The following is a 14,847-nucleotide window of genomic DNA, read 5'->3' as shown; positions in this document are numbered from 1 at the left end:
TGTGGTACAGAAACTTTTTTTTTTCCCTGTAGGGAGCGGCACTGAAATATTTACCAGCCATTATAAATGATGTGAAGCTTGTATTCGACCCAAAAGAATTAAGGTTAGTGATACATTTATTTTGTTGAATGTTTACTTCTATCTTTAGTGCCGGGGCCATGTTCTTAGGAGAGTGTCCCATAACTACAGTATTATAATCTGTTTGTTATTATCACCATAATATCACCTTTAACTTATGTCCGTGTATCTAGTTAAACTTTTTGAAATTATACATTTTTGCTATTGTACCGTTTCTGTTACGAATGTGAACTAGTTGTCTGCAATCTCCACAGTAAATTGTTCACAGAATTCATCCTCAATGTTCCAAAAGAGCGTCTTGTGCGGCAGAAACTGTATTGCCTGATCGAGATTGTGCATAGTGACCTGTTCAACCAGCTTGGTAAGAAATAATACAACTTTTCCTGATGTGCCCCTTATTATAACCATTATTTTATAAAAATAAATACAAACAATAAATGCCTATATTCAAGGAAATACTGTAAGTGTGATCTAGGGATGCACCGAATCCACTATTTTGGATTCGGCCGAACCCCCGAATCCTTTGCGAAAGATTCGGCCGAATACCAATCCGAATCCTAATTTGCATATGCAAATTAGGGGTTGGACGGGAAAACATTTTTTACTTCCTTGTTTTGTGACAAAAAGTCACACAATCTCCCTCCCCACCCCTAATTTGCATATGCAAATTCGGATTTGGTTCGGCTGGGCAGAAGGATTCGGCCGAATCCTTCTGGAAAAAGGTTGAATCCTGTCCGAATCCCGAACCGAATCCTGGATTCGGTGCATCCCTAGTGTGATCCTGCAGGTTAATCCAGTTTAAAATGGGCAATATACATCTCTTTCAGCATTAGTTAAATAAATAAGATCTCTGCTGAACACACTTTCTGCCTGTTTTAAATAGGAAATATGTCCAATTTTCGTTATTTATTGCACTAAACAATGCAAAATATGAAATCAAAACTAAAGTCATATTCTACTTCCTATACATACGAGCACAGTAAAAACAAATAAACCATTCCACTGAGAAGCCCTCTGTATAATGAGTTGTTCCTAATCTCAAAGCCTGTGAAAGGCTGCAGCTGTGAGAAGGGAGTAGTTTGTTTTTACAGAGGGCACCACAGTTGGACTGCTGTTTGGTTTTGATTGTACCCGCACTAATGTAATTTGTCAGTGCAAGGATATCCAAGTCACTTTTTGTACTGTCATTTATACTCAAAGTTTATTTTTATTTAAGTTGAATTCAAATTTTTTAAATTGTGTTCAGTTGGGATGCACAAATTCTAGGATTGAGCAGAACTTTTTTGCAGAAATCGGAGTCTGGAAAATACTAAACGACAAGTTAAACCCTTAAATTCCTACAACCGTGTGTGTGTGTGTGTGTGTGTATATATTTATATATATATATATATATATATATATATATATATATATATATATATATATATATATATATATATATATATATAATTTTATTTATTTATTATTTTTCTAGAATGCAGAGATATTCTACTGCCAGTGATGATAGATCAACTTAAGTATCACTTGGAAACACAGGAAGAACCTGAAGCGTGTTGTCAGCTGCTGAGCAACATCCTGGAAATGCTTTATAGGAAAGACGTGGTAAGTACTGCATTCTATTTTTGTGTGCAACAACAGAATAAGGGTAAGGTAACTGGATAACACCTCCCTGAATAAGATAACGGCACCCTGGTAGATAATGATAATGGCACTCAATAGTAAAAATCCAAGTCCCACTGCAACTTCTCCAGTTACATTCAGTAGGAGAAACAATAGCTTATCTTATCTGAAAGCAGTTCCATAGTGCAGTACTTTTATTATTTTATATGGTAGAGGAAATTTGTTATGTAAACAGTGTAATTTAGAAATAAAAACTACTCCATAAAAATCATGACAGAAATCCTTTGGGAAAAAAAACATCTCATACACAGTATGTCCTAATAAAGTTTTTCACTACACAGTAAGTCTTTCCCGATTTTTGCCTTTTACAAGCACTTTTCACTCTTTCTGACATTTGCAGGCATTGCTAGTTAAATAATAATGTCACAGCTGACTTAACCACTAGCACTGCTACAATGTCTATTGTGACCACACTGAATAGTCTGATGTTCTAGTGATTAACCCAATAAGTGCCACCTATCATAGAATCTACGTAGCTGAAATGAAAGCACCATCATGCTAGTAGATTCTGTATTCCCTTTATATTTACTCTGCATGTCTACTGACATCATGCTGTGCTTTAAGATCAATGTGCGTGTTTTGGTTGCTTTTGCTGGATATGTCGTTAAAGGCACAGCTCACCTTTAAATGAACTTTCAATGATTCTGAGACAATTTCCCATCGGCCTTCATTTTTTTAAAATTATTATTCTTTCTTTTCTTTGTTGGTTTTGCAACTATCCAGTTTGCGATTTCATCGACAACCAAGCAACGGTTTCAAGGAGAGACTAAAAGATGAATAGGGGATTAATGTTGCTTATTTTTCTTCTCAGGGACCAACCCAGCGCCATATTCAGATCATTATGGAAAAATTATTAAGAACAGTAAACCGAACTGTAATATCAATGGGCCGTGATTCAGAACTCATAGTAAGTGTATCCAGCATTTCTACCTTATCTTTATTATGTCATATAATAATTCTGTTTGTATCACAACTACTTATTACATATAGAGATTATGATTACATATTGCACTGTTTAAACTGCAGTTAAAGCTTATTTGAACAGTATAGAAGTTCTGGGCCTCCAAGGATAACGACTCTGTGCCGTATAAAATAAAGTTCCTTATAGGAGAAGGAAAGGCTAAAATTAAAGGAAAACTATAGCCTCAAAATGTATATTTAAGCAACAGTTTATATCATATTAAGTGACGAATCTTATCAAACTGGAATATATATTTAAGTAAATATTGTCCTTTTCAATCTCTTGCCTTGAGCCACCATTTTGTGATGGTCTGTGTGCTGCCTCAGAGATCACCTGACCAGAAATACTGCAGCTCTAACTGTAACAGGAAGAAGTGTGGAAGCAAAGGACAGAACTCTGTCTGTTAATTGGCTCATGTGACCTAACATATTTGGTTTATTTGTGTGCACCGTGAATCATTCGATCCCAGGGGGCGGTCCTTATTTTTTAAAATGGCAATTTTCTATTCATGATTACCCAATGGCACATACTACTAAAAAAGTATATCATTATGAAAATGGTTTATTTACATGAAGCAGGGTTTTACATGTGAGCTGTTTTATGCAGTATATTTTTATAGAGATCTACATTGTTCAGGGGGTATAGTTTTCCTTTAAGTAAGCTTTATCAGAAATGTCTATATAAATACACCAGTAACCCCTCAGAGTCCTCTGTCAAAAGAAACACATTTCTTTCCTTCTATTGTTTACACTCGGGCTTCTGTATCAGACTTCCTGTTTTCAGCATGAACCTCCAGGGCTAGGGCTTGAGCATGCTCAGTTTGCTCCCCTCCCTCCTTCCCTCCCTGCTGTAATTTGAGCCCAGAGCTATGAGCGAGCAGGGAGAGACTCAGGCAGGATGTGATGTCACACCAAGATCAACGTGCCTGTGTGAATTTGCTGCTTTTTCCCGTTGTCATCCTGCCATGCTTTTGTTCCTAAGTGTTGTTCCACGTTTGTGAATGTGACTCTTACTTCCCAGCTGCACAAGTTCTGCTCTTCTCATACTTGCAGCTGTGCATAGTCCCTGGCACAGCCTCCTGTCGTCAGCTAGAAAGTTGGCATATTTTTTCTCAGAACTTGCACACGGATGGCAGTTTAGACTCCACAGGCAGCAAGCGACACTGCTGTGCTGCGAGATTTGCTAATTTAAACAGTAGATTGACCCCCTTCTTCCTAGAGTTATAGAGTCTTCCTCATATGGCTACAATTTAGCAATGCATTCAATTTCTCCTTTAAAACCATTTGCAATAATAACTACACCGCAGTCAAGGATTATTCTTATCACGTGTTGTTAAGAATGCAGTATATTTAGTTCAACGTAAACATTTTTCAGGGAGATACGCATCCTGATGAAATGATATTCGGGACGGTGTGACTTTTGCACTTTCTCATTGAAATGTAGAATTGTTCAATTTATTCTGTAAAGCAGGGGTCCCCAACCTTTTTTTACCCGTGAGCCACATTCAAATGTAAAAAGAGTTGGAGAGCAACACAAGCATAAAATAGTCCCTTGGGTGCCAAATAAGGGCTGTGATTGGCTCTTTGGTTGCCCCTATGTGGACTGGCAGCATACAAGAGGCTCTACTTGGTACTATACTTAGTTTTTATGCAATTAAAACTTACTTCCAAGCCTGGAATTCAAAAATAAGCTTCTGCTTTGAGGACACAGAGAGCAACATCCAAGGGGTTGGAGAGCAACATGTTGCTCGCGAGCTACTGGTTGGGGATCACTGCTGTAAAGTAATAATGCAATAAAGTCTAATGCATTGTAGAGGTTTCAAAATGATTTAAAATGGCTCTGAAGGGGTGGTTCACCTTCACGTTAACTTTTAGTATGTTATAGGGTTGCTAATTTTAAACAACTTTTCAATTGGTCTTCATTATTTCTTGTTTAGTTTTTGAATTATTTGCCTTCTTCTGACTCGGGCATCATCGACCACCTCTAAAAAACAAATGCTCTGTAAGACTACACATGGATTGTTATTGCTACTTTTTATTTCTTGTCTTTCTATTCAGGTCTCTCCTATTCATATTCCAATCTGTATGTAGTCATTGAACTCTTGGGTTATGCCTGTATAATACATTTATATTTTCCATCAGAGCATGTATAGATGAATGTGTTGTTCTTCCAGCCTCCTGGATGACTATGATCTACCATCTATGGCCAGTGCTTGGTCTTTTGTGCAGTTTTCCCTTCAGTAAATGTCCATTTTGCTTGAAACATTGAGGGTTTATTTGTAAAAATCCGAATTTTTCAAATCAATGCATGGTTGCTAGAGTATATTGGACCCTAGCAACCAGATTGCTGAAATTGCAAAATGTGAACCGCTGAATAAAAAGCTAAATAACTCAAAAACCACAAATAATAAAAAATGAAAACCAATTGCAATTTGTCTCAGAATTTCACTCCCTACACCATACTAAAAGTTCATTTAAAGTGGACCTGTCACCCAGACACAAAAATCTATATAATAAAAGTCCTTTTCAAATTAAACATGAAATCAAATTTCTATTTTTTATTAAGCATTCATAGCTATAGTGAGCTCATTTGAAAATTTCAGATGTCAATCAAATATTGTCTGCCCTCCTCTATACCTAGGCATAGAGGTGGGGCAGACAATTACTTTCACTTTCCATTCAGCACTTCCTAGATGTCACTGCTCTCCTCACATTCCCCCGTTCTCTTCACCATTTAATTGTGTAACCAGGGCATGGGGATGGACATCAGGTCCCCCATTCTGGTGCACAAACAAGATTCTGAGATGATACAAGACTTGTCTTAATAACAGTGTCCACAAAATGGCTCCTGCCTGCTTTCTGTAATTAGGAAATTCCCAGACTGATGGAAACAAGATTCAGATAATTGATATAGTGTAATTAAAGTTCATTTTACTTGACTAATGTGATAAAATAGGTTTTGAATAATTTTTTGGGTGAACAACCCCTTTAAAGGCACAATTGTTTAGCTTGCAATTTGTGTTTTTCTGGGCTGTGGCTAGCTTGTATTTTTGCAATTCAGGTAATAAAAACTCTGTATAACGGGGCAAGAGTCTGCCATCTGTGGCTCTTTTAATTAACCGTAATTTCCAAGATCCTCTTGCACTCTTTTCTGGTGTGAAAAACTGAACTTTGTAGTTTCCGAACAGCTGCCATGTTTCTTGTATCCATGGGAAGGAAGGCAAATGTAACTAAAGCCACATTCTACTTCCTGTTTCCAAAGAGCAAACTAACCAGCAGCCTGCTGAGAAACCTCTGTCTAATGAGCTGCTTTTTATCTAGAAATATAACGGGCTGTAGCTGCAAAGAAGGGGCTTTTGTATATACAGAGGCTTCTCTTTGAGCGGCTGATTTGTTTGACTTTGCTCTTTAGAACCAGGAAATAGAATGTGATTTTAGTTTCATTCTGAAAGTTGCCCTGTAAAAAAAATAGTTATTTCCTAATTAAAACACAGGACAAAAGTATGTTCAGCACAAGCGCTTTTCATTGAAGCAGTGTTTAGGATTATAAAACTTTCTTAGGCTATATCACAGTTCTTTCCATCTATGATCAGAAGTTCTGTTTGCAAAGTGCTGAAAGGGGCTATTCGGTCTTACACCTCCTTTGTAAATGAGCCCTTGTAGCTCATGGTCCATTGACTCATACAATATGACCATGGCTACTTGTGGGTGCTTGAGAAAGGAGTTTTAACAAATTCAAATTAAAAGGCATGTTGCTGAATTATTGTAGATCATGGAATGATGAATAATTATGAGTGAAAATGCATCCAGCAGTGTCCATGGCTTTACTTTTACACATGCAACTGTATTGACCTGTTCATTTATGGATTGTACCCAAATGTGTCTTGAATTGGGGTTTAAGTAAGGTGCATGTCATGTGTATTATTTTCTTTCACATGTTAAAAAAAAAAATACATGTACCCAATCTACCAAAAGAGCCCTTGGAGACAGTCTAGCACAATATTTTGTCTTTATGTCACCAGCACAAACCTATATACAAGTATGGGATCCATTAGCTGCAAATCCGCTATCCAGAAAGCTCCAAATTACGGAAAGGACGTCTCCCATAGACTCTGTTAATCAAACAATCCAAAGTTTTAAAAACTATTCCCTTTTTCTTTGTAATAATAAAACAGTGTCTTGTGCTTGATCCCAACTAAGATGTAATTAATCCTTATTGGAAGCAGAACCAGCCTATTGTGATTATTTAATGGTTAAATGATTTTCTAGTAGACTTAAGGTATGATGATCCAAATCACAGAAAGATCGAAATCCGGAAAACTCCAGGTCCTTAGCATTCTGGATAACAGATCCCATACATGTACTTATATAAACCTATAACTATAATGTGTGCCTTATGAGTAAAACTTAATGCAGTATTTGTCCTGCTCAAAAAATAATTGTTTACCAATATGAGACGTCAATCCTGTGCTTATTACTTTTGATATTCATCCTTGGAAGTCTACAGTTGACCCTGTGCCATTATACAATTGTCTGATTACAGTTTGCTACTACAGGTATTTCATATCTCATCAATCATTTCCAATAACCGTTTTTCCTCATTTCATTTTTTTCTTTTATTGGAAAGGCTACGTCTTTTACACAGAATAGCAGATTGTTTTGATGAAACATTTATAAGGCTGCATTTGGACTGGGGAACAGTTGCCTTAAGGATGCAGAATTATGCATTATCATTATAATAATATCCACATACCCATTTGTTTTTCCCTTCCACTGTTATTGAAGCACAGCTTTCATTTATTCCTTGTGACAAACAGTGCAATATACTTTTCCGTACAATCTTATTTTGCATTTTCACCTGACTCGAGGTCCTTTGACATTTCACAGAATTCTAAATTGCGTTGTCTATGCGTGAATGTTTTCGCGTTTTTTTTGCAATTTAAATTTGTATTTATGAATAACTTCAGCATCTTTGTACCTTCTAGAATGCATATGTGCCATACTTCTGGAAGAAAATGTTTTCCTTAAGCTGTTGCCTAAAGTAAATAATATAAACGTAAAGCAAAAGTTCACCATTCTCATATATCTCTTCTTTTTCCAAGTGTTCTTCTAGTGTGAGACTCAACCAGTTTTTACCCATAAGCCACCTGTAAATGTAAAACTAATTGGAGAGCACCACAAGCATGCAAAAAATTCCCTGGCGTTACCAAATAAGAGCTTTGATTGTTTTTTTGGTAACCCCCTATGTGGACTGACAGCCTACAGGAGGTTCTGTTTGGCAGTACACATGGTTTTTATACAACCAAAACTTGCCTCCAAGCCAGGAATTCAAAAATAAGCTCCTGCTTGATTCCACTGGGAGCAACATCCAAGCGGTTAGTGAGCAACATGTTGTTCACCCTCTGGTTGAGGGTCGCTGTTCTAGAGTAGAGTTTTACAAACAAAAAATCAGTTGAAGCCCAACTTGAAGGTCAATCATTTGGGCTGGACCCACACTGAAGGTCCAGCCTTTGGTTGGGTCCAGTCTTATCGAATGAAATAGAACAAGTATAGGAAACTATTGGTCTACTAGCCATAGTTTTAAGAATACAGTTCAGAAAATTCATATTCCCTCAAATCTCCCCCTAATTGACATTCAAACTGGCATTTCAAGCTAAATAAGCAAATTACCATTCTCAGAGTGAGCCCCAAGTCACTGCTCCAAGTCCCTTTCTGGGGAGCAGCCCAGTTGTTTAGAAACCACTTTTGTGAAGGCACCAAGACTGAAACAAGTCAGATTAGATTTCTCATTCATATTTGGACCCCCCATGTAAGGTATTGTCTCATTGCTTTCATATAATCTCTGATGAAAGAGAAGAGTATTCAGCACATACTGAGGAACAGTGAGAGCTGAACCTTTACTTGCACTGTTCTGCTGTACATGGGGACTCGTAACTCTTCTCTCTGGAACCAACCAAAGAGGCAATGAAAAGTCACTGGTGTGGTGTGTTCTTTTTGATTAAATTAATTTTTTGATTAATTGTATATAATACAGATATTGGAACTGTTATCTAGAAAGCTTTAAATTATGGCAAGGCAGTCTCCTATAGACTCCGTTTAAATCAAATAATTAAAATTTTTTAAAAATGTTCCCTTTTCTCTGTAATAATAAACAGTGCCTTGTACTTGCCGACACTCCGACACTGCTAATTGGTCTTCTGCGTTTCCAACATCGGACTGGGGGGGTCTAGGGCCCACAGGGGCTGCCATTTTAGAGGCCCACACAACCCCCTCTAGGTCCCCCACCTCAGCCACAACTCGCTTGTGCTTCTTCTTTGTTGTACCTTATTCTTTTTGTAGCTGTGGTCAGGGCCATGTGCAGTGTTGGACTGGGATGCCATGGGCCCACCAAAAAACCTTAGACTGTGGGCCCACCAGAAAACCTTAGACTGGTGGCCCACCAGAAAACCTTAGACTGGTGGCCCACCAGAAAACTTTAGACTGGTGGCCCACCAGAAAACCTTAGACTGGGGGCCCACCATAAAACCTTAGACTGTGGACCCACTAGAAAACAGACCATGGGCCCACCAGAAAACCTTAGACTGTGGGCCCACTTTCCAAACTATTGTTGCTCCTCTTCTCAGTCAACCTCTTTATTCTCCTAGTTTCTTGTCTCTGCATACTATACTCTATTCTTCCATTATTAAGCCTTTTTTTTCCCATAAAGGAATAGGGAATGCCCATGAAATAGGCCAAATGGTTAGAAGCAAGAGGGCCCACTGACACCTGGGCCCAGCAGGAGTTTTCCAGGTATCCCAGTGGGCCAGTTCGACACTCGTTGTTGCAGTGATGCTGGGCTGGGGGCGGCACAATCCTTCCATAGGCTCATTACAAATGAAAACAGGACTGCAGCCTATGGAAAGATCGATCTGCCCCCCAGCCCAGCATCACTGAAACAACCACAGAAGATCCGTTAGCAATGTCAGAGGGTCACAAAGGTTTGCAGGGCTGGGGGGTGCATTTGGGGGGCTTTTAGAGGAAAATATTCAGCGTGAAGCACCTCCTCGATACGGGCACCTTCCTATGATTTCTTTAGGAACATGTCCATATTGCTCTAAAAGGGACCCGTCACCTTAAAAAAATATGTTATCATGTTAGTCAAGCAAAATAACTTTAATTACACTGTATACATTTTTTGAAACTTGTTTCCATCAGTCTGGGAATTCATAATTATAGCAAGCAGGCAGCAGCCATTTTGTGGACACTGTTATTAAGACAAGCCTTGTATCATCTCAGAATATTGTTTTTGCACGAGAATGGGGGACCTGATGTCCATCCCCATGCCCTGGCTACACAATTAAATGATGAAGAGAACTGGGGAATGTGTGGAGAGCAGTGACATCTAGGAAGTGCTGAATGGAAAGTGAAAGTAATTGCCTAAGGCAAAGAGGAGGGGCAGGCAATATTTGATGCTATGAATGCTTGATTGAAAAAAAGAATTTGGATTTTATGTTTGTTTTGAAAAGGACTTTTATTATACAGCTTTTTATGTCTGGGTGACGGGTCCACTTTTAAGTTCTCAGGGTCGATAACATACAACTTGAGTGGCACTCTTTTTATCTTCATCAACCTTAATAGACAAAAATCTCTTTTCATAAATGAAGGGAAACTTCCTTTTGCTGTGTGTACCTTCATTATGATTTGATCTCTCTTCTCAAACGAAGAATAGCGCATTTTGGCAATGACCACTTAGACGTTTGTATTGTGCAATATAAACATACGTATCTTTAATTTAAAAACGTTAAAAAATACAGTTATGCTTTCACCCCTTCCCTCCCAACAGATATAACAATTGCACTTCTTTCTAGGTGCTTGCCCACTACTTCACTTACATTTTAGGTTATACAGAAAAATAAGTACATTTTCATAGCCCTATTAAAGAACTCACTTTTTTTGTTTGTTCATAAAGCATTGTTTTACCAGGGCATGGATACGTTGTTATACAAGATGAATCTATAACAGCACAAGCCACATACTTGCTGCAAGTTATCACATAGTGATATAAACATTTCTTCCACAACCCCCCGGGTCTCCAAATTCTTTCACTATTAGCGGTGTAATGTTTACAAAATCTTAATTATGCAAGTCGTGTTTCATATTCTGTCATTGTATGAGCATTTTAAAAGCCTAAATGGAATATTTGTATTCATATCGAAATTTCATGTTGTAATATTTACCGATACCATGAAGGATCTTGATATTTTTGCATTATAATTGAAAACTTCTTGCAATTAAGTAATGTAAATATTTTGTTAATACCTGTTCAAGTTCTCTAAGCTTGGTACCAGAATGCTCGGGACCTGGGGTTTTCCGGATAAAGGATCTTTCCTTAATTTGAATCTTCATACCTTACGTCTTCTAGAAAGCCATGTAAACATTAAATAAACCCAATAGGCTGGTTTTGCTTCCAATAATGGTTCATTTTAGTTTGGATCGAATAAGTATTAATTGGATCCAAACGAAATATATAATAGCTACTGCTTTATTATTACAGAGAAAAAGGAAATCATTTCTAAAACTATGGATTATTTGGATAAAATAGTCTATGGGAGACAGCCCTTCCGTAATTCTGAGCTTTCTGGATAACAGGTTTCCGTATAGCGGATCCCATACCTGAGCTTGTCTCTTTCATGCATATCCGAAAGATAGAAGAACTTGCTTGGGCCTGATGTCTATGTTAGGAGAGTGCAACAATTACAAAGGTAGTTGTTGGGTAGGAATACACGTATGGGATCCGTTATCCGGAAACCCGTTATCCAGAAACCTGTTATCCAAAAAGCGCAGAATTACGGAAGGGCCTTCTCCCATATATGCCATTGTATAATCCAAATTTTAAAACATGATTTCCTTTTTCTCTGTAATAGTAAAAAAGTAGCTTGTACTTGATCCAAACTAAGATATAATTAATCCTTATTGGAAGCAAAACCAGCCTATTGTGATTATTTAATGTTTACATGATTTTCTAGTAGATTTATGATATGAAGATCCAAATTACAGAATGATCAGTTATCCAGAAAACCCCATGTGCCGAGCATTCTGGATAACAGGTCCCATACCTGTAATACAATTAAGAGAGAGCTATAACCTACCCTTCCCTCTTTCCTCTTGAAATGAAAATGTTCGTATTGAACGTAGGTGTTTGATGTCTTAGAGGGAGGATACTTATGTTGTCAATGAAAATGCAACAATACTGAATAAATAAACTGGTGGCTCAGAGAACTACCAACAGTTTGCACATCAGAATGAATAGATCATTGTCATAAAAATAAAACACGTTAAGAGGATATACTGCTCCAAATAATCAGAATTGTGCATCATGATAGTAAAAATATATTCTAGTGTAGCACATTGAGTTATAGACGAGCCGACCGATATCCAAGTCTTCTGTCGATATCGGTCAGCTCATATTATTATTAACATGTAATTATATAGCGCCAGCATATTTCGCAGCGCTGAATGCCACCATACAAGCACCGAATATTCCTCAGTACGTCTATGGCCACCTTTATTCTTGTCATTTTAATGATTCGTTTTCACTTTCTACACAAAACAGTCTATTTCTGTAGATCAGTGTTAAAAAAAAAAACCACGTGATTCTGTGTTGTATGACAATTAAACATGAAAAGGGGGTGAAGTAATTTTTTTAAATATAATTTTTATGTAGCTTCAGTGTATCCGTTCCGTTTTAAAGATTGAAAGAAATTAAAACCACTAACAAGGTCTGTTAGTGGAGTTAAGTATTGCAACATGAGAACTAAAGCCTAACTAAAGAAGTAGGCTAGAAATGTTGTACATTAAGTTTTGGGCTTCTGTACCAGCCCAAGGCAACCTCAGTCCTTTAGCAGTAAAGATCTGTGTCTCCAAAGATGCCCCAGTAGCTCCCCATCTTCTTTTCTGCTGATATACTGCACATGCTCTTTGCTGCTGTCAGCTTAGGGGCTGACTCACATTATGCAGCACACATAAGAGGTTAATTACTAAACTCCGAATGCAAAAATCTATTTATTAAACCCTGAGGATAAAAAAGGTCAGAATCAGAAAATCCAGCATCTCAGACCCGTCGAGGTTGCATATAAGTCAATGGGAGAAGTCCCAATGATTTTTTGATGTGCGCTGGGTTTCGTGCAATACCCCAACGTTTTCTGGGCAAAAAAAAACGTGAAAAATTGGGTGGCAAATCCAAAAAAAATCTTGAAAATCGGGTTAGCTTCTCAACAGCTTCTCAGAGCCCACTGAGCATGTGAGTGTCACAGACAGATGGTGACCCCCTGTGACAAGTTTGAAGTCCTGGATCATTGCTGCTAAAGACAAGCTGAAACTTTAGGCTGATGCAATAAGTTCACTATATAAAATATGGCATTTTTAGCCACATTCATTTTTAGGGTTTCGTTCTCATTTAAAGGGGAAGGAAACCTAGTCAGCGCAAAACCCCTCCCGTGTGTTGCCCGACATCTTCTTCCACGCGATCTTCTTCCTGCTGTGAACGGTGTTTTGGTGCATGCGCAGTAGGATCATTTAGCCGGTACGGATCTACTGCGTATGCGCCAAAAGTCATGCGCATGCGCAGTAGATGGTACCGGCGAAATGATCCTACTGCGCATGCGCCGTTCAAAGCAGGAAGAAGATCGCGTGGAAGAAGATGTCGTCTGTGAACTCCCTGGACTGGACCTGCGCAGAAGGGTAAGTAACAAGTTAGGGGCATTTGCCCAGCGGGACGGGTAGGCCAGGGGGGAGGAGGGAGGGTGGGCAACAAACGGGAGGGGGGGTGGGGGTTTTGCGCCGACTAGGTTTCCTTCCCCTTTAAAGTTGAATTGCTCAATGCGTGTTTCATAGTGCAGTTGTAAGCATTCTCCTAGCATGTATTTGTGATATTGGTGGACTCTCCATTCTATAGTAAGGGTTTTCTGTGCTGCAACTTCCCTGTTAAGCAGACAAGCAAAAGACTACCAAGCAGACATTAGAGCAGGAGTAGAATACAGCAGCTTGATCAGTGGAGCTTTATGAATAACAGTGGTATTGGTTAAACAAAGAAGGGAATGAAACAAGGATGAAATATTTGTTTATAACAATAAATAGCACCAAAACAAAGCAAACATAATGAAAAAACATTAGAAGAGGAAAGATATGCCTTAAAAATATAAAATTAAAAGTAAAATGGCAAAAGTGCTCAGAACAGCAGGTATTACTTTAATTAGTTTTGGACCATAGATACCCTTAACTGGAATTCTGCAGCTAAAGTTTCTGTTTCTTCCCGTCTAAGAAGTGATTATGTAATGGTAATGAGCGCTAAATAGCATTGGTAAAGGTAAATCATTCTGCTATTTTCCATGCCTGTGTAGTTCCTCTTTTGCACTAGAAAATAAGTGTTCTCGTCTTGGCAGATCACGCACATATTCCAGTGCACGTTAGCTACACATTGGATTGGCCCGGTTGCCGTTTTCAAATAGATTAGCCTGAGAGCAAGAAAGATAATAAAAAAAAGCTTATCCGGTTACATATTAAATAATAAACAGCTGTAATTTCATTTAAAAGTCACATTATGAAATTGTATACGTGAATATTACAAGTCCTCCCTCTTATAAAATAAATCTATTGATGTTTTCTGTTAAATATTTATGAATAGTGTAACTTTCATAAATATTGTGAAATATTTTTTTGTGGGGCAGGCTTGGGGGATATATTATGTATAAAGTAGGGTGCCTTCAATGTTCTTTATATCAAGCCAATTACAAGCCTCAAAATATATCATTGCATTTTTTTAAAAAAAAAGATTGTGGCTGCTTAATTCTTTAGATTGGAGTATATGCGCTATTCTAAGAAATAAAAAGGATTGTTTTCTAGGGATGCAACAAATCCAAAATTTTACAACTGCACCAAACTCTAAATTTTAAAAAAAATGTAAAGATAAAATACCAGGCTGCATCAGAATTTTGCATATCAGAAGTTTCAGTGCATTTTTCCAACATTATCTAAATTTAGAGGCAGATTTATTAATATTTGTGGTTGTGATTTTGCGCCTATTCTCAAAAATCATAGCATACCCCCATGAACATGACATTTTTCATGAACAAAAAGGGGGCCCATTCACTA

At 37.9% G+C, this 14,847-nt stretch overlaps 1 protein-coding gene across 4 annotated transcripts in view; it reads left to right on the top strand.

Moving 5' to 3' along the window:
* The window catches only part of dock1.S (dedicator of cytokinesis 1 S homeolog), a 234,066-nt gene that overhangs the window by 95,079 nt on the left and 124,140 nt on the right, over positions 1-14,847 (top strand). For all 4 annotated transcript variants that reach the window (XM_041570909.1, XM_041570907.1, XM_018227398.2 and 1 more), the window contains exons 24-27: positions 33-103; positions 333-439; positions 1,553-1,680; positions 2,570-2,665. In XM_041570909.1, coding sequence (XP_041426843.1) covers positions 33-103; positions 333-439; positions 1,553-1,680; positions 2,570-2,665 — 402 coding nt within the window. The remainder of the gene's footprint in view (positions 1-32; positions 104-332; positions 440-1,552; positions 1,681-2,569; positions 2,666-14,847) is intronic.

This window comes from Xenopus laevis, chromosome 7S (genome assembly GCF_017654675.1).
Source record: "Xenopus laevis strain J_2021 chromosome 7S, Xenopus_laevis_v10.1, whole genome shotgun sequence".
NCBI classification, from domain to species: Eukaryota; Metazoa; Chordata; class Amphibia; order Anura; family Pipidae; genus Xenopus; species Xenopus laevis.
This window is presented reverse-complemented; position numbering and strand designations above follow the sequence as displayed.